General features: G+C 43.1%; 1 protein-coding gene across 2 annotated transcripts in view; it reads right to left on the bottom strand.

Annotated features, from left to right (window-relative positions):
* klhdc10 (kelch domain containing 10) overlaps positions 1–18,654 on the bottom strand; it is a 40,711-nt gene that overhangs the window by 17,761 nt on the left and 4,296 nt on the right. The window contains exons 2-4 of one of the 2 annotated variants that reach the window (XM_068059422.1): positions 14,601–14,693; positions 4,967–5,188; positions 1,976–2,130 (exon numbers count right to left, since the gene is read on the bottom strand). In XM_068059422.1, the coding sequence (XP_067915523.1) occupies positions 1,976–2,130; positions 4,967–5,188; positions 14,601–14,693 (470 nt within the window). The remainder of the gene's footprint in view (positions 1–1,975; positions 2,131–4,966; positions 5,189–14,600; positions 14,694–18,654) is intronic. The other variant, XM_068059423.1, reaches the window with a different exon arrangement.

Below are 18,654 nucleotides of genomic sequence, written 5' to 3' on the forward strand. Positions count from 1 at the left end.
GCAGGTGGACTGTGGCGGGACAGAACCTTATTGACCGGGGGTGGCCCGGTTTGAGGCGGGCGGTAGCTGTCCAGTGAGGTGCGATGACCTCCCACCGACAAAGGCAACCCGTGGCGCCCAATCTCTACGCCAATTGAGCTGGACTTATAACCTGTAATTGCTGCCTTCCGTGTTGTTTCGCTCACTGAGGCGACTATGGAGTGACCTCTCCAATGCGCATGCCTGGGCAAATGCATGGAGGTTGAGAGTTGCCCAAGCGTCAAAACCCCCCTCTCGGCCTTTCTGGTGGGGTCCAAAGGAGTGCAGAGCATGACGCTTGGCACCGGTATGGCTGCAGGAACTGCCGGAAACATGCCAAAGGTGCCCGCAGGAGACGGTTCAGAGAGCATCGGCAGCGCAATGTCGGTGAATTCCTGCTGGTACCGGCGCCCGAGGTTGTCGCTCACCTCCCGGAGGACGCGGATGAGCTTTCCCGGTGTCGATGGTGGGAACTGAGTAAATGGTTTATTACCTGCACCCCCCCTCCCAGCTCCACTCTCCTAGCTCAACCCCCCGCCCGCCCCCTCACAACCCCTTCTCAGCTCCCCCCTCACACCATCCTCCCCTTGCACCCCCCCTACCCCCTTACAGCCCCCTTCCAAGCTCCCCCTTCCCTCCACCCCTCCCCCTCACACCCCCTCCTCCCACCGGCATCCTCCTACCCCTGTGTAGGGGCCCTAACAACCCCACTGCCTTGTGGGCGTCTCGGGAGAGACCAAGACTAAGGGAGTAAACCCTAACAGAAAATCCAGAGCGGAACCCCGTAGACACGTACACAGGAGGGAAAACAAAGAGAAAACAAGATAAAAGGAAAATGGATGGAAAAGAAAAATTATACAGTGCAAGCACAAACACAAAGGGTTGTGTGTGGGACTGTCTCTTAGGAGCAGGGATGACAAAAGCCTCGTAGCTTCAACTCCTCTCTCAACAATTCAATTGCAATCATAAGTCTGGCCCACAGTGTTTCTCCACTCCATCTCCCTGGCAAAGTGGAATCATGGTTCAGGGCTGTTGGAAACACTTGTTTAAAATTTAACTCCACCTTTTAACTAAAAGTATTATTTTTAAATGCTGACAGAGAATCTGTTGAAAGCAGAACCATCATATTGCGCCGCACAGTCCAAAACGACACAAGGCTGGATCCTTCATCTGTGCCAAGTTTACGGAGATCAAACACAGCACAATAACTGCTCTCCGTCACAAGCTGGGAAGGTTGTCGGGGAGTGGGGGCGGGGGCTGGGGGGTGCAAGCCAAGGTTCCTGCTCCCTATCTGGTGACTCCTGCTGGAAACTGCTTATTGAACAGGAGCAGGGTCCACTGCAATGCCCTTTATGGTGAAATCATCTCACCATCTAGTCAGCACACAATGAGCATTTGCTTAAGAGTAGAGACTACAGCTGCCTAAGGAAACAGAACTCAGAACCCAACAAGGCAGCTGAGCCACCCAGACCAAGTCGATGTCAGGTTTGACTCCCAATCTATGAAGAGTTAGCTAATCTCAATCAGGCCACACTTCAAGAGTTAAAACTAGCTGAAAAGGTTGAGGAAGTGGATAGCTGGTCAAAATCCCTGCTCCTGATCAATGTTCAGAAATCCCCACTGGAAACGTGACAGTGTTATGAACATTGGGTGAGAAAAGTATCAGGCTCAGCTGACAAATCACTGAGTGAGGTACCTGGGGGGCCGACACTGATCGATCCATACCAGATCCCATCAACGAACCAACATCTTCAGATAAAAGCAATGAAGAAAAACTAGCAGCAGAAAGCGGAACGGGGAAAAACTCAGTTAGGCTTTTCCTTCGTGGTGACATCAGCCAGGTTGGGGGTGGGAGGGGAAAACAAAGTGAAGGGACAAGGAAAGGAAGGAAGGATCAAGAATGAGTGCTACTGTATTGCACCACCCCTCATTCATTTGGGGGCAGAGCTTCACTGACCTGCCCGTATATGCGGTTGGGTTTCTTCCCTCGACAGTTCAGCAGTGCCCATCGCTTGTAATTAACGTTGCACACGTGGACGTCATTCCCACTGCTCTCACCAAAGGGGACACCAGTGCCTCCAAACACGAGCAAGTTATTACCATGCAAAACAACTGAAAGGAAAAGGAGATTTTTTTTGATCAGCACAGCTACACCATCAAACTGCAACATAGAAGCCACAAATAAAACTGAACACAACTTTACAGAACAAGGGATTCCATTAACTTAAAACAGTAAGAGATGTTACAATTGCAGAGTATTGTCAGCAGGACCTATGCCTACAAGGATCTGAATCTAAACTATCCCAAAAATGTACCAGAGGACAACGATCAGCCCAAGAAAGGAGACTTTTGTAGCTGATGCTCTGTGCTGGATTAATAACCAGAAATACATTAAGTGTGTCAGCCTCCATGTCTCAGCCTCCTGTACAGGTGTTAGTTTTTAAAACATTTCTCCCAACACCCTTCAAGTGAACAGTGTTAGTACGTGTGCCATTCAGACAATTTCCCTCGTCTGTGTCTGACTCTTTTCTGTTCTTGATAGTTTCTTTGTTAGCTAGGTTTACCTCCAGTAACATTGTTTAAAAAAATGACATAAAAACATAAGAAATAGGAGGAGTAGGCCATTCAGCCCCTCAAGCCTGCCCCACCATATAATATCATGGCTGATCTGTCCCAGGCCTCAACTCCTCTTTCATGCCTGCTCCTCATACCCCTCGACTCCCAGATTTCAAAAGTCTACCTCCTCCTCAAATACATTTAGTGACCTAGCCTCCACAACTCCTAAGTAGAGAATTCCTGACATTCACTACCCTCAGAGGAGAAATTCCTCTGCATCTCAGTTTTAAATGTGTGCCCCCTTATTCTGTAACTATGTTCCCTAGTTCGAGATTCCCCACCAGTGGAAACATATTCTCAACATCTACCTTGTCAAGCACCCTTAAAATCTCATGTTTCTACAAGATCACCCTCATTCTTCTAAACTCCAATGAATAAAGGCCTAACCTGTTTAGCCGTTCTTGATAAAGACAACCCCTTCATCCCAGGAACCAGCCTAGTGAATCTCTTCTGAACTGCCTTCAATAAGAGTATATCCTTCTTTAAATACAGGGACCAAAACTGTACGCAGTACTCCAGGTGTGGCCTCACCAACACCCTGTACAGTTGTACCAAGACTTCCCTATTTTTAAACTCTAACCCCCTAGCAACAAAGGCCAAAATTCCATTTGCCTTCCTAATTACTTGCTGCACCTGCATGATAACATTGTGTTTCATGTGCAAGAAAACCCAGATCCCTCTGTACTGCAGTATTTTGTAATCTTTCTCCATCTAAATAATCATCTACCTTTTTATTCTTCCTACCAAAATGGATGACTTCACTTTCCCATATTGAACACCATCTGCCAAGTTTTTGCCCGCTCACTTAACCTATCTATATCCCTTTGCAGATTCTTTGCGCCCTCATCACATGCCATCCCACCCATTTTTGTATCGTCAGCTAATCTGGATACACTACACTCTGTCCCTTCCTCCAAGTCATTGATTATAGATAAAAAATAGCTGAGGCCCTAGGACCGACCCTTGTGGCACCTCACTAGTTGCAGCTTTCCAATCTGAAAAAGACCCATTGATCCCGACTCTCTGCCTTATGTGTCAGCCAATCTTCAATCCGTGCCAACACATTACCCCCAATGCCCTGAGCTCTTATTTTGTGCAATAACCTTTTATGTGGCAACTTATTGAAGGCCTTCTGAAAATCCAAATACACTACATCTACACTTTATCCACTCTGCTTGTTATATCCTCAAAGAACTCCAACAAATTTGTCAAGCATGATTTCCCTTTCATAAAACCATGTTAACTCTGTTTGATTGCATTATGTTTTTCTGAATGTCCTGCTATTCCTTAAGAATGAACTCTAGCATTTTCCCAATGACAGATGTTAAGCTAACTGGTCTATAGTTTCCTGCTTTCGGTCTCCCTCCTTTCTTGAATAGGGACGTCGCATTAGCGGTTTTCCAATCCGCTGGTACCCTACCGGAATCCAGCGAGTTTTGGTATATTATGACTAATGCCTCCACTATCCCTGCAGCCACTTTTAAAACCCTTGGATGCAGATCAGGTCCTGGCGACTTGTTTGCCTTTAGTCCCATCAGTTTGTCCAGCACCTTTTCCCTCGTGATAGAGATTGATACAAGTTAGTCCATCCCATTTACACCTTGTTCATCTATTATTGATGGGATGTTTGTAGTATCCTCCACCATGAAGACCGACGCAAAATATTGGTTTAAATTATCTGCCATTTCCCTGTTCCCAGTTATTAATTCCGCAGTCTCATCCTCCAAGGGTCCCACACTTACTTTAGCTACTCTCTTCCTTTATATATACCCATAGCAGCTCTTAATGTTTTTATATTTCTTGCCAATTTACTCTCAATTTTCTCCCTCTATTAGTTTTTTTTTAGTATCGCTGGTTTCTAAAAAAATCCCAATCCACTGGCCTACCACTAGCTTTTGCTGATTTGTACGTTTTTGTTTTTGATTGGATACTCTCCTCAACTTCCTTTGTTATCCACGGGTGGTTCATCATTCTAGAGTCCTTCCTTCTGACTGGAATAAATGTTTGCTGAGCGTTATGAAATATATGCTTAAAAATCTGCCACTGCTCCTCTACTTTTCCTACATACTTCTTGTGTGAAACTCTTAATTCGTTATCCTAAAATTACTCCCAGTGCTACAATAACAGACCTGTACTGCAGACCGCGACATTATAAAACCCAACATACACTTTCCAAACAGATGCCAAGTTCCAAAGCAGCTCTGGTGGATACAGCCCAAAAGTTACACACATCTCACCATCATACTTCACAAGAACCCAAGTTAAAACACTAGTGAATAAAGTTTTATTTTGTAATAATGGAAAAGGATGCAAGCAGTGGTACAAGCTGTACCTGACATGGATGCCAGCTCCCTGGGCATGAACCCCTCCGTGCCCACTTGCTGCCAAATGCCAGAGGCAAAATGATACCGCCAGAGTTCACGGAAAAGCGGGTAGTCTTCATTATCTGGTCCACCTGATTCCTCATAATCAGGGTTATAGCCTCCGAATACATAAAGGCTCGAGTTATCCGCAACACAGCGGTGCCCGCTACGTGCAGGTGGTGATATGTGACCTGGAAAAGGAAGAGGAATAAAATTCAGCCACCTTGGCAACCCCATCAATTAACAATTACTATTATACACTACAAACAGGAAGGAAAAAAGAGCTTCTTAAAAGAGAAACTTGCATTTATGTAATATCTTTCACAATCTTAGGACACCCCAAAGCGTTTTACAGCCAATGAAGTACTTTTGAAGTGTAGTCACTGCTGTAATGTAGGAAATGTGGCAGCCAATTTGCATGTTGCAAGGTCCCACAAACAGCAACATGATAAAGGCCAGATAATCTGTTTTAGTGATGTTGATTGAGGGATGAATGTTGGCCAGAACACCAGGGAGAACTCCCTGCTCTTCAAATAGTGCCATTGGTTCTATTTCGTCGACCCAAGGGGACAGTTGGGGCCTCGATTTAATGTTTCATCTAAAAGACAGCCCAGATTCGTGGTCAAGTTTCTGGAGTGGGACTTGAAACCATGACCTCCTATATCAGAAGCAAGACTATCAATTGAACCATAGCAATTTGCCTTTAAATGACCTCGGGAGACACAATAATTGCATCTTTTGATAATAAAGGGACACATTAAATCACACACAGCTGCATGTTAGATGCAAATTTATATCAGACAGTATACCTGTTCAAAACAGATGCAAATTTGTGTCACTTTACAAAAGCAAGCAAGCCAATCACTGAGAAACCTCCAAACCAAAACAACTTACTTTGTAGTGGGAGTTAGATACCGCTTGTTTTAGTTTTAGAGATACAGCACTGAAACAGGCCCTTCGGCCCACTGAGTCTGTGCCGACCATCAACCACCCATCCATACTAATCCTACACTAATGCCATATTCCTACCACATCCCCACCTGTCCCTATATTTCCCTACCACCTACCTATACTAGGGGCAATTTATAATGGCCAATTTACCTAATAACCTGCAAGTCTTTGGCATGTGGGAGGAAACCAAAGCACCCGGAGGAAACCACGCAGACACAGGGAGAACTTGCAAACTCCACACAGGCAGTACCCAGAATTGAACCCTGGTCGCTGGAGCTGTGAGGCTGCAGTGCTAACCACTGCGCCACTGTGCCGCCCTTTTTTAAAAAAGCAAATCTGACCTCGAAGTGACCCGAGGATCAGCCTCAGAACAATTAGCCTCTAGATGGCCCATGAACGAAACAGACACAGTAAATCGCATGCAGCAGCATGTTAGCAGATTAATACATTGCGCATTATACCGTCCTTCTATAAGACTGCATCCTCCTACCTACTGTGTGCAGTGTCAGGGCAGATCTGCTAGTTTAGTACCTCTGGTAAATGGATCTGATCCACCTTAAGCAGAAAGCAATGTCAGGTCAAGCGATTCAACATCACTCAGAATCAGGAAACTAGTGGGATTTTTCCCACAAAACATTCTGGTGCCAAATCACTTGGCCTGACCATCCTGAAGCAAGTAAATGAAACGAACGATACAGGCACCTCATAGTTCAGCAACAAGATTTTCAAAGAAATATGGGATTATGGATTTTTATTCAATGAGTAAAATGAGGGAGGAAGGGAATTTAAGCTTCAGAAAGCCATAAATATTTGAACTGAATTCAGAAGAAACTTCTTTGCCCAAAGTGACGAGAATGTGGAACTCACTACCACAGGGAGCGGTTGAGGCGATATTATGGATGGCATTTTAGGGGAGGCTAGATAAGCATGAGGGAGAAGGGAATAGAGAGCTATGCTGATAGAGTGTTAGATGAGGAAGGATGGGAAGGGGCTTGAGTGGATTGGTTGGGCCGAATGACTTGTTTCTGCATTGTATATTCTACGTAATCACAGGCAAGGTAAGTTCCAGTGGCTTTTCTGTGGCATTAACCCATTTCATGTTTTTGTATTGTTATGATCCTGTAGTTTTTTTCCCTCTTTCTCCCCCCCCCCCACACCCCCAAGAAGAATGCAGTGTGCCTTGAAGACTGGAAAAGGAGCAGTACTGCTTTAAGACAACAAGTTCCATATACTGAGTCAAAGAATGCATTCGCGTTGCCCCAGGAAACAGCCACTCAGAGACTGAAGATAGAGATACACAATGCTACAACTTGTGAACTGGCTTATAGTGGAAACAGACTGTTCTAACTCAGACAAAGATGGACAGCTGGACCAGCATGTACTGAAGGAAATGAGAGCTCTCAGTTTATTTAAACCCTATTTACTATACTCTCAAAATCTGGATGTCAAGCCAGATTAATTTCTTAAAAGAAAGTAACCAAATTCCTTCAACTACTGAACTGTAATTGTTGAAAATCATCGCTGGAAAAGAGGAGCATCAATTCAACTGCTGAATTAGACTACTGTTGAAGAACTTTTTTTCCCCCCCATCGGACTGCTGTGAGGACTTCGAGCAACCTTGGACTATTCCACATTGGAAGATTTCACTTTGGTAGGAGCATAAATATGCAAGGACCTTTTTTTTTCTATTTTAAAATGTTGTTTATGTCTTAGTAGTATTTAAGAATTTAGTTTTTCTAATTAAACAGTTAATTTGTTGATCTAAAGACACCAGATTTGGTTAGCCTCATTCGGGGGTTAATAGATGGTACAATTTGGCTGGGTCTTTCTTTAATTTGGAAAGTTTAAAACGATACATCAGGCGATCTATGGAGGGACGGGACTGAATCAATCAATGGTGCGTTTCTCCCACCGCAATCAGAATCATATTTTGACAGGGGACTTTGACTTGAGCGGTCAGTCATAACATATTAATTGGGGGCTCGTCCAGGATTGAATCCTATTTAATTCAGCGACTCCTGTCTGGGATCAGAATCAGACTAATTTAGAGGGTTCACATTTGGAACCATATTAGCTACTCACCTCTGGGGTATCATTTAAATTGGGGTCTTGCGTTTGACATTATATTTAATTGCTCTTGCATCTGGGATCATAGCAATTGGAAACTCGACTGTTAAGATTTAGATCCTAACACCAATTACAAAGAAATTAAAAGAACCAAGTCTCTTGCATAATGTACAGTCTATACCATTGTTATGACATTAATGGTTGCAGCAGAGTTTTTGGGAAAGCAGAATGTTTCCCTGAGTGACTTGATAACTTTAACGAAGAACAAATTAAAAGAATTGGCAGCGAAATTGGGGTTAGAATCAAAATCAGGTGCCAAAAAAGCAGAGATGATTGACATAATAGCCAAACTTCTGGAATTAGTAGATGATACTGATGAAGGGGAATACGAGGAACAAGGAAGTTGTAGGTCGGAGAGTGATGCAGTGGTATTGGCTAGGATTCAGTTAGAAACAAAAAATCTTGAACTGGAAGACAGGGAGAAAGAGGGAATTTAGGCCAGAAGAGATGGAACGAAGATAAAAGGGTCAGAAAAAATTTGAAGTTAGATCATGACCCAGTGAAAAGGTGTTTAAATTTATACAGGCTCTTCCTAAGTTCGAGGAAAGGGACGTAGAGGCATTTTTCATATCTTTTGAAAAAATAAACAGATGAAATGGCCAAAAGAAAGCTGGACATTGCTCACGCAGGGCAAGTTGGTAGGTAGAGGCTCATGACGTTTGTGTCATGCTTCCCGAAGAGTCTTCGGCAGATTACGAGATGGCAAAAAAGGCTATTCTCGCTGCACATGAGTTGGTGCCTGAAGCTTACCATCAGAAGTTTAGGAACTTATGGAGATTGGCTGGGTTTTATTTAGAATTTGAGAGGGTGAAGCAAATTACTTTTGGATACAAGCATTAAAAATAGAAACCACACGAGAATCTTCGAGAATTGATTCTCTTAGAAGAGTTTAAAAACTCCATTCCTTCAGCAGTGAGAACTCGTATAGATAACCTGAAAGTTTTGGAAGCTAGGCAAGCAGCAGAAATTGATGATTTTGAGCTTGTGAATAAGCCAACCTATTTTGTCAGTCACCCCCATAAACCCAAGAAGGATAGCAAGTGGGAGAGTGAAAGAAAAGCAAGTAGCCGGGGACAAGAAGGAACAGCTGGGAATGCCCCAGGATCACCTCCTCAGGTCAGAAAGGAAGGTGATGAGGCTAGAAGTGAAGTTTGCAAGCCAAAGTGTTATCATTGCAACAAAATGGGTCATCTTCGTTCAGAGTGCTGGAAATTGCAAGGTAAACCTGTAGGTGTGCATTGGGGTATGCAAAGTTAGCTCAGAGGAAAAGACTCCGACTGAGAGCATAGCAAACCAGGCTATAGCTTTAACGACAGCTGTGAATGTGAAACTAGATACTAAAACTAAAAGGAATGTAGATGTTAAGAATAAAATACCTGAGAGTTATAATGAATTTTTGTTAAAGGGGAAAGTAACTCTGTATCCTGTAAGTAAGTGAGGCAGGAAAATCAGGGACACAGGAGCAACCCAAACATTCTTACTGGGGAAAGATACAAGCTTTTCACCAGACAGTGCCTTGAACGCTAAAGTTTTAGTTAATGGAATTGGTGGGGAGTGTAATCCCATACCTTTGTATAAAGTATGCCTGGGAGAGTGATTTAATATCTGAGATAGTAACTGTAGGTGTTGTCCACAGTTTATCAGTAAAGGGAATTGACTTACTTCTAGGAAATGATTTGGCTGGATCAGAAGTATTAGTTTCTCCTACAGTTACAGAGGAACCAAGTGAAATTAAGGAAACAGAGCAATTACAGGAATAAACAGGATCCATGATCAGAGGTAAAAGGGGCACCACAAATAGACAGCCAAGCATCTGAAACCTTATTTGGGAATTTAAATAATCCAAATGAGATGTTTAACAGATCTATCATTGCAGCACAGCAAGCTGATTCAGAAATACATCGAATAGCACAGACGGCTGTGTCAGAAGCTGAGGCGAAAGGAGTTCCGGAAGGCTATTATACGGCAAACGGGGTTTTGAGGAGAAAATGGAAATCACCTCATAGACCTGCAGACAAAGACTGGACAGTTTAGATTAGATTAGAGATACAGCACTGAAACAGGCCCTTCGGCCCACCGAGTCTGTGCCGAACATCAACCACCCATTTATACTAATCCTACACTAATCCCATATTCCTACCAAACATCCCCACCTGTCCCTATATTTCCCTACCACCTACCTACACTAGTGACAATTTATAATGGCCAATTTACCTATCAACCTGCAAGTCTTTTGGCTTGTGTTGTTGAACAGATAGTGGTACCACCTAAATAAATATCAACAAGGATTATGAAGGTTAGCACACAACATTCCTTTTGCAGGACATAGGGAATTCAGAAGACCAAATCTCACATAAGCAAACATTACTGACCAGGTCTTACAAAGGATGCGAGACAATTTTGTACAACATGCCACACCTGTCAAATGGTGGGAAAAATGCAATCTACCATAAAACCAGGGGATGAAGTATTAGTATTGTTACTGTCACAGGGAGAACCATTAAAAGCACGGTTCAGTGGCCCATATCGAATGATCGAAAGAGTGGGTAAGGTAGATAACTTGATTGACACCCCTGATTGTCAGAAGAACCACCAGTTGTGTCACATCAACATGCTAATGCAATATTACCGCAGGGAGGAGGATAAGCCAGTACAGGTATGTCAGGTAATTGGGACTGTAGAGAAGGAAAAGGATAGTGAGGATGAGGCAGAAGCAGGCCTAGAAAATTCTCAGATTGAACCTCCAACTATCCCATTAGCGAATGCAGAATGGCTAGGAAAATTAAACAATAGACTTTTACACTTGCAGGCAAAACAGCGTGAAGTCCAAACCAGGGTTTTCACAACGTTTCAAAACATTTGTAGGGATAAGACAGGATGTACAACCTTAGCCACACATGTGGGTATAGGGTGAACCATTCCTTTAAAACAATATCCTTGTCGCTTAGGTCCAGACAGACAGGCCCAAGTGGAAGCAGAGGTACAATGTATGCTGAAGGGCAGCTTAATTGAACCTAGTCAGGACAGCTGGAATTTGCAGCAGGTCTTGATGCTTAAACCTGGTGGGTTAGCTCAAACTGCATAGATGCTAGAAAAGTCACTGTGGTAAAGAAGGCAGACTCCTATCCAAATTCTCAATTAAAAAGGACTGTATGGACGGAGTGGGCATCACAATGTATCTTAAAGAGACAAATGTGTTGGAGGAAACCTGTCAAATTCCTTGACACCCTAGGGTGAGAAAAAAAAAAATCAGCTTTTGTTACACCGGATAGGGTTTTCCAGTGTCACGTGTTGCCACATAGGTTAAGGGGTACTCGAGAAATTTCTCAATAGTGAACCCAGTAGTGGTGCAGTTCACCTGGCTGAGGTGATGGACAATTGGGACACGTAGAAGGAAAACACAAAACAATTGGAAGAGTATACCTGAAAATTTGAAATGGGTTAATTGGGACAACCTTTTAAAAATATACAACCGAAATGTTCTGATGGAACTTGCTGTAGTCTTAACAGTTTAGAAAAGTGTATGGCTGTAAATGCGAAAAAAGTTAGCATTTTTTTCAATTTGTATTTTTTGCACATTGTAATGAAACGCCATTCCTGAAATGCGTTTCATTCCACCAAGGGCTGAGGTGTTATGATGCTGTAGATTTTTTTGGAAGAATGCAGTGTGCCTTTAAGGCTGGAAAAGGAGTATGGCTTTAAGGCAACAAAACCAGAGACTGAGTCAAAGAATGCATTCTCGTTGCCCTGGGATACAGCCGCTCAGACTGAAGATCGAGAGATACAACATAATTTAATTGTGAACTGGCTTATAATGGAAACAAACTGTTCTAACTCTCAGACAAAGACAGACAGCTGGACCAGCATATACTGAAGGAAATGAGAGAACTCTGAGTTTATTTAAACCCTTATTATACTCAGAATTCAGATGTCAAGCCAGATTAATTTCTTAAATGAAAGTAACCAAATTCCTTCAACTACTGAACTGTAATTGTTGAAAATCATAGCTGGAAAAGAGCATCAATTCAACTGCTGAATTAGACTACAGACTGTTCTACTGCTGAAGAATCTTTTCTCTCTCCGCGCCACCCCCCCACCCCCAATTAGATGGTGGTGAGGACTTCAAGCAACCTTGGACTATTCTACATTGGAAGATTTCAATTTGGTAGGAGCATAAATATGCAAGGACTCTTTTTTTCTATTTTAAATGTTGTTTCTATCTTCGTGTTTAAGAATTTAGTTTTTCTAATTAAACAGTTAATTTGTGATCTAAAGACACCTGGTTTGGTTAGCCTCATTCAGGGGTTAATAGATGGTACAATTTGGCTGGGTCTTTCTTTAATTTGGAAAGTTTTAAATGATATATTAGGCAATCTGTGGAGGGATGGGACTGAATCAACAGTGCGTTTCTCCCACCACAATCAGAATCGTATATTGTGATTGGGGGCTTTGACTTGGGCAGTCGGTCGTAACAGTATCGAGTAGTATTTCAAAGGACAGAAGTGAAACCCCCAACAGGAACCAGCAGCTATAAGTGGTGCTGGTGGATTGACGGTCACTTTCACTGTTGTATTTGAATTATTCATGTACAATCAGATTTGGTTCATTTTATTAGAGCAGCTCACAATTTCCATTCAAAGTAGAAATCCAAGTAGTGCACTGTACACTAGCAACTTTTATGTGTGGGACCTCCTACAAATGCAGCCACACACCTTGGGACCCACTGCAAATACAGGCACACCTCTGGGATTCCCTGCTCCAAAATATCCGAAACACCCCGCCAACACCCAAAGATGATAATATCATTGCAGCCTTTTACTTAATATACAGCAACAGTAATAAATTCCAACAGTCAGCAAATCTGAAGAGTGACAGAGAAACATCTAATGATCACAGAGCATCACTAACTTGTTTTGTTGGAAGCAAATGTAACCTTGGACCTTGCTTATCCAGCACGTGACAGTACGTGCACTGTTTGAAAGGTACTGCCTCGTAGTTCCAGTTAACTGTTTTATTCAGTTATCAGTTGCCACAAATGAATTCATCAAAGACTACATGGAAAGTCAGGAAGGGTGGACATGGCGTACAGAAGTTTAAAACTGGACCCGTACAGGGCATATAAAGGACAGTGAAAAGTTGACCAATACAGATGAGGAACGTTCTGACGTAGGGGCGTAAAGTCTGAAATGTTAACTGGTCTGTTCTCTCCACAGGTGGTGCCTGACCAGCTGAATGTTTCCTATTTTTGGTCAGGATTTTCCACATCTGCAGTAGTTTGCTCTTTTAATCAGGATTATTAGTTAATCAGAGCTAGAGCAGTGCTGGGCACATTGTAATCAGCCTCCTGACACCACCCTGACTGAGAACAACAATGACAAGGAACTGAAAATTGGACTATCCTGGTTTGTGTAGCTCAACTGGTATAAGCATCTCAATAACAGAGGGAACCCTTACCATCAGAAAGTCAAGATGCTCATCTGGTCTGGGACAATACAGAATACTGGGTTTGCCACTCGACATTCCATGTCCCAAGTAGTTTCACTGCAGAAGCTCTGCTCTTTATCCATATTCCTCTTCCCCAAATGAAAGGCAATGACATGTTCGCCCAGGCAAATTGTTCAGGTTATCAAAGAGTTCAAACATTCAAATACTAGAGAACACAGGTTTAAAAATCGAGGAAGCAAGGAGAGAAGGAAGTCAGGCAGGTCTACACCACCAAACAGCCCAAAAGAATGTTTGTTGAAGTAGCTTATAAATTGGCTCAAGGATCAATTAGATGAGTTTCTGGAGAAAGAAAAAAAGAATGGAAGGGCTGGTGGGGTTGAGAGACTAGCATGTTGGACTTAATAACCTATTTTCCCAAACAGTAATTTCTAATTGTGAGATTTATAAGTGAAAGTAGAGTTTTTGTCTTTTCAGGGTTGATTGTTTATCACTGGACAAAGACTAGCTCTCTGTCAGCTGGCTACTGACTCAGCGAGAGACGCTGAATGGTTTCCATTATGGTGACGAAGTGCTTGCAATTTAGACATTGCCCGCCAACATTAGACAGCTGAGCATCCTCAGTAAAATCAGAGTGCCTGACCTGGAGATTACACTGATTCGGATGGTGCCAAAAGAAGCTTCATTATCAGTAACCCAGACTGCTTCTGCAGTCAATAGAATTTTGTTTCCTTGTATGACTGTGGGGTCAGTTACACCAAAGCCTTCATCAGAGTTGCCAGCAATCACTGAACAAAAGAAAAAATTAAGCAGGGGTAAATTTAAGGAGGGCTGACTGGCAAGTTGCTTGGAGGGGAACAGAGTTTAGTCTCTCTCAGAGCAGAGCTCGAGGGCTTTCGCCTGCAACATAGTAACCAAATTTAAAACGATTATGTAGGTTTGTTCCTTACGGGTGAAAAAACTAAGACTCAAAATCTTTCAGGGGGTGAGGGGGAAAGCATAAAGGAGAGAGGAAGCAAATGTGGATTGACAGAAGATAAAATCTCACCAGCTACACACTGCGGCATCTGCCAGTCCACCCACCTGTCTTTAAAAACCTGTAAGGGATCCTGAGACTGGGGCAGGGTTGGGCGAAGAGTCTCCTAACGGGAAACCATCTGACTTTCTTCTTAGAGCCTGTCACCACAATTACCAGCAATGAGTCAATCATACACAGCAACTCAAACAAAACTGGGTCATGTCACATAGCAGAAAGAAGGAATATGGGGTATATTTTCCTTCAGCCACAAATTAGGGTTGAAAAATGTGCGAGGTTAAAAGGGGAAGGGGACAAAAAGCAAGCTTCATTCCTACTCAATAGCGAATGAAGCAAAATATACCCACACTGTTCCTTTCTGTCAGCCTATACAAATTTTGATAAAGTACATTAGGAGAAACTATTTTCCTGGTGGACAGATCAGTAACCAGACAACATAGTTTTAAAGTGATTGGTGAAAGAACCATGCATGGCATGAGGGAAAAAAATAGGCAGCCAGTCATTGCGATCTGGAAATGCATTGCCTGAAAAGGATTGTGGAAGCAGATTCAATAACTTTTAAGTTGGAATTGGGAAAAAATTTGCAGGGCTACGGGGAAGAGCAGGGAGAGTGGACTAATTGGATAGCTCCACAAGAGCTGGCACAGGCACGATGCACTGAATTGCCTCCTTCTGCACTGCATGATTCTAGATATGTGACATGAGTGACAACAACCCAAAGAATATAAACCACAACAGTTGGAAATCTGAAAGCAATGGAAAATGGGGGCAAACACGGCAGATCACAAAGTTTAGGGGGTGTGGGCGGAACAGAAGTGTATTGCTGGCATTTTCTGTTTTTACAACTTGATGGGGAGCTGCTTCTGATTAGTTGGCACATACGAGAATGAGAGGTATGTTAATTCACATTGCACGAATTCAGGCAGTCTCAGGTCGTACCAGCACACAACAGGAGACTGGATGACCTGCTCTTTCACAGTTGCCAGGAATTCATGAGCTTTGATGAGCTAATGCCAGGAAGGTGGGCTCCCTTCTGAAATGATGGCGGCTGCATCAACATAGCAAGACCAGCAATAACTATACCTTTTTACAGGTGAAACAGTTCATACAGTTAGTCTACAAAGGCTGTGAGCAGTTCTCCTGCTGTACCCCAGGAACCAGGTGAAAACTACACTCAAACACCAGTCTTTTCCACGAAAGCATTTTTACCCCCAGTTTCTTGCAATAAAATGAGGGCATTGAGAACAAAAAAAAAATCACTTTCCATTGACTCTTGCCAGTTTCTGCAGCTGCTCGATCAAAGTGTCTCGTCAAAGCCACTGTATTTTGCAGCAAGTTTAATTCTCTTCCATTCCTCCCTGTTAACTCAGATTGAGTTTTAAAACCAGACATGTGCAAAGGACTAGCCAGGATCCACTGAGACCCATCTACACATTCTCAGACATAAATGAAATTCACACAACCCCCCGGCTTTGTGGAGTTTCACTGACAGCACAAAAAATGCACAGCTTAATTACATTTCCCTTTAGTTCTGTTTTACAAGTGTGCGTTTTTAAAAGTATTACACTAACAGCAGAAAGTTGCATGAAAGTACTTAAAACAGAGCCGTTACCACATTGAAGTACTTCTAGGCAACTAAGGCTCCAGGGAAAAATGGGAACTACTGGGTAAGAAAACATTGTGGTCAGTGGTGAAGCAACAGCACAAGACCCTGACCTTGAATAAAAGCTGCCTAAAAGATCTAGTAAACTCTGTAGCGGGGTTTCCCCCTTTGACGACAGCAGTTTAAACCTGTCGCCAAACAAAGGGAATGTTTTGCCATGCTGCAACAATGATGCCAGCAGGCAAGTAAGCAGCCTATTACATTGAAGTATTCTCACAGCAAGCCAGGAAGTTAAAAGCACATAATATCCTTCACTTTTAAGTTAAATTCTCAGAGCAAAATAAATTAGATTAAGATAGAAGCTAAAATGAAGATGTGGAACTTTTTAAGCATTTCAAAGATATAAAATTAGCTTGTTAGGTCCGGTGAGGCTGTTTAACAGTAATTACTTAACATGCCGTTAAAAAACCAGTTACACCTCATTTGACAAGGGTAACTTTTTCCCCCAAGTGAGACTAACAGCTAAAAGTGGACGTTTTCATCAATTCATTCCCCATTGATTGCAGTCTGGGAATCTCAACAGCACCCTCTCTGGAGGTGTAGAATCACTGACAGTAACTTCTGCATTGTTCTGCTCATGTGCAGACTCCAGAGATTGCTGTCAGTTTCAGTGGAGTAATGGTGGAGAAGTTTGACAGTTTCACTGTCATTGCCACCACAAAATCCAGGCCTCCGTGTCAACTTCCCTCTCCTTCATTACTCCCCTCTAAAGTAAGCACTGGTCTTTCAGTGATGAGTCACGTTTACTTCAGGATAAATGCCTGCAAATATTTACACATTTTCTTCCTCTCCTCCTAGTTCTCTTCCTATTTCTTCCCTGACATCACTCCTTGCTGGGGCTCAGCTCCCCAAGAGCCAGAGGCCCTCAGGCAAGTGGTCATTTCCACATGCGTGCCAAGCCAGCAAGCATCAATCAACTGCAGTGTACATTAAACCCAACCCAATACTGCCAACACTCATTACTTGGAGGGGGGTGGGGGGGGGGGGGGGGGCGAAAAGAGAGATCGTCACTGGACAATGATCAGGAGAAGGAACCTTAACCTTTTCCTAACTGAAGGACTCGGAGACCAATCATGATGCACTGACTGGCATCAGCCAATACTGGGGATTGAACTTTCAACCATCCTGTTCTGTATCTCCCATTCCCCATCTTAACTTTGTTTTAGGGGTGCCAGTACCAAGGGAGCACTTCACTGTGGGAGGTGCCATCATTCATATGATTTGTTAAATCCCTGCCCCATCTGCCCTCAGGTGGACATAAAAGATCCTATGGCACTCTTCGAAGTACAGCAGGGGTTTTCTTCCTAGTGTCCTGAACAACATTTATCCCCCAACCAACTAAAAGTAAGTTATCTGGCCCTTTTTACATTTCTGTTTGTGGGACCATGCTGTTCATAAATTAGCTGCCTCATTTCTTACATTATAAAAGTGACTATACTTCAAAAGTATAGTATCGACTAAAGTACTTTGGGATTTGCTGAGATTGCGAAAGGTGTTATATAAATACAAGTTTATTCTTTCTTTATTGCAGCATATTAGAACCAATGCAGGGCATCACAGAATTGACCACAGAAATTCACAGGGCAGCAGTCTTATTCTGGTATCTTCCTTCAGATAGATTCTGGCCAATGGGCAGCACAGTGGCGCAGTGGTTAGCACTGCAGCCTCACAGCTCCAGGGACCCGGGTTCAATTCTGGGTACTGCCTGTGCAGAGTTTGCAAGTTCTCCCTGTGACTGCGTGGGTTTTTGCTGGGTGCTCCGGTTTCCTCCCACAGCCAAAGACTTGCAGGTGACAGGGAAATTGGCCATTGTAAATTTCCCCTAGTGTAGGTAGGTGGTAGGGAATATGGGATTACTGTAGTGTTAGTATAAATGGGTGGTTGTTGGTTGGCACAGACTCGGTGGGCCGAAGGGCCTGTTTCAGTGCTGTATCTCTAAAATAAATTTAAAAAATCAGCTGAGGTGCACGTTGCTGGAGGACTGGGAAAGGTCGAACTGCCCTCTTGGCTCTCACTGCCACACAGCCCATAAAAGAGGTGGCGAAAGCAGGAACGACAAGTACTTCCCCCAAAAATGTCCTTACCATACACATTAGATAATGTTACATAAAGTTTTTTTGAGATGACAACACCTTTCAAAATCAATTGCTTTAAATGCTTGAAATCCTAACTATTATAAATAGAAGTTCAGAATAATTCTCCCTTGGGTTAAGCATAATTTGCTTCATGGAATGATTATAGCCAGGCACACCAATCTAACAGGCTATCAATTCCCTCTTTACTTGGCCTTTACCCATCAGCAGAAAGCCACCTCTCCCCCACAGCACATGAGCCACTTTGATCAGACCCTAGGACAGAAGTCTGCTCTTGGGCCAATATTACTCACATCCAGTCAGTCACAAATGGACATGAAACATGGAATGGAAAAAGTCACATCT

This window comes from Heterodontus francisci, chromosome 27 (assembly GCF_036365525.1).
Source record: "Heterodontus francisci isolate sHetFra1 chromosome 27, sHetFra1.hap1, whole genome shotgun sequence".
In the NCBI taxonomy this organism is placed as follows: domain Eukaryota; kingdom Metazoa; phylum Chordata; class Chondrichthyes; order Heterodontiformes; family Heterodontidae; genus Heterodontus; species Heterodontus francisci.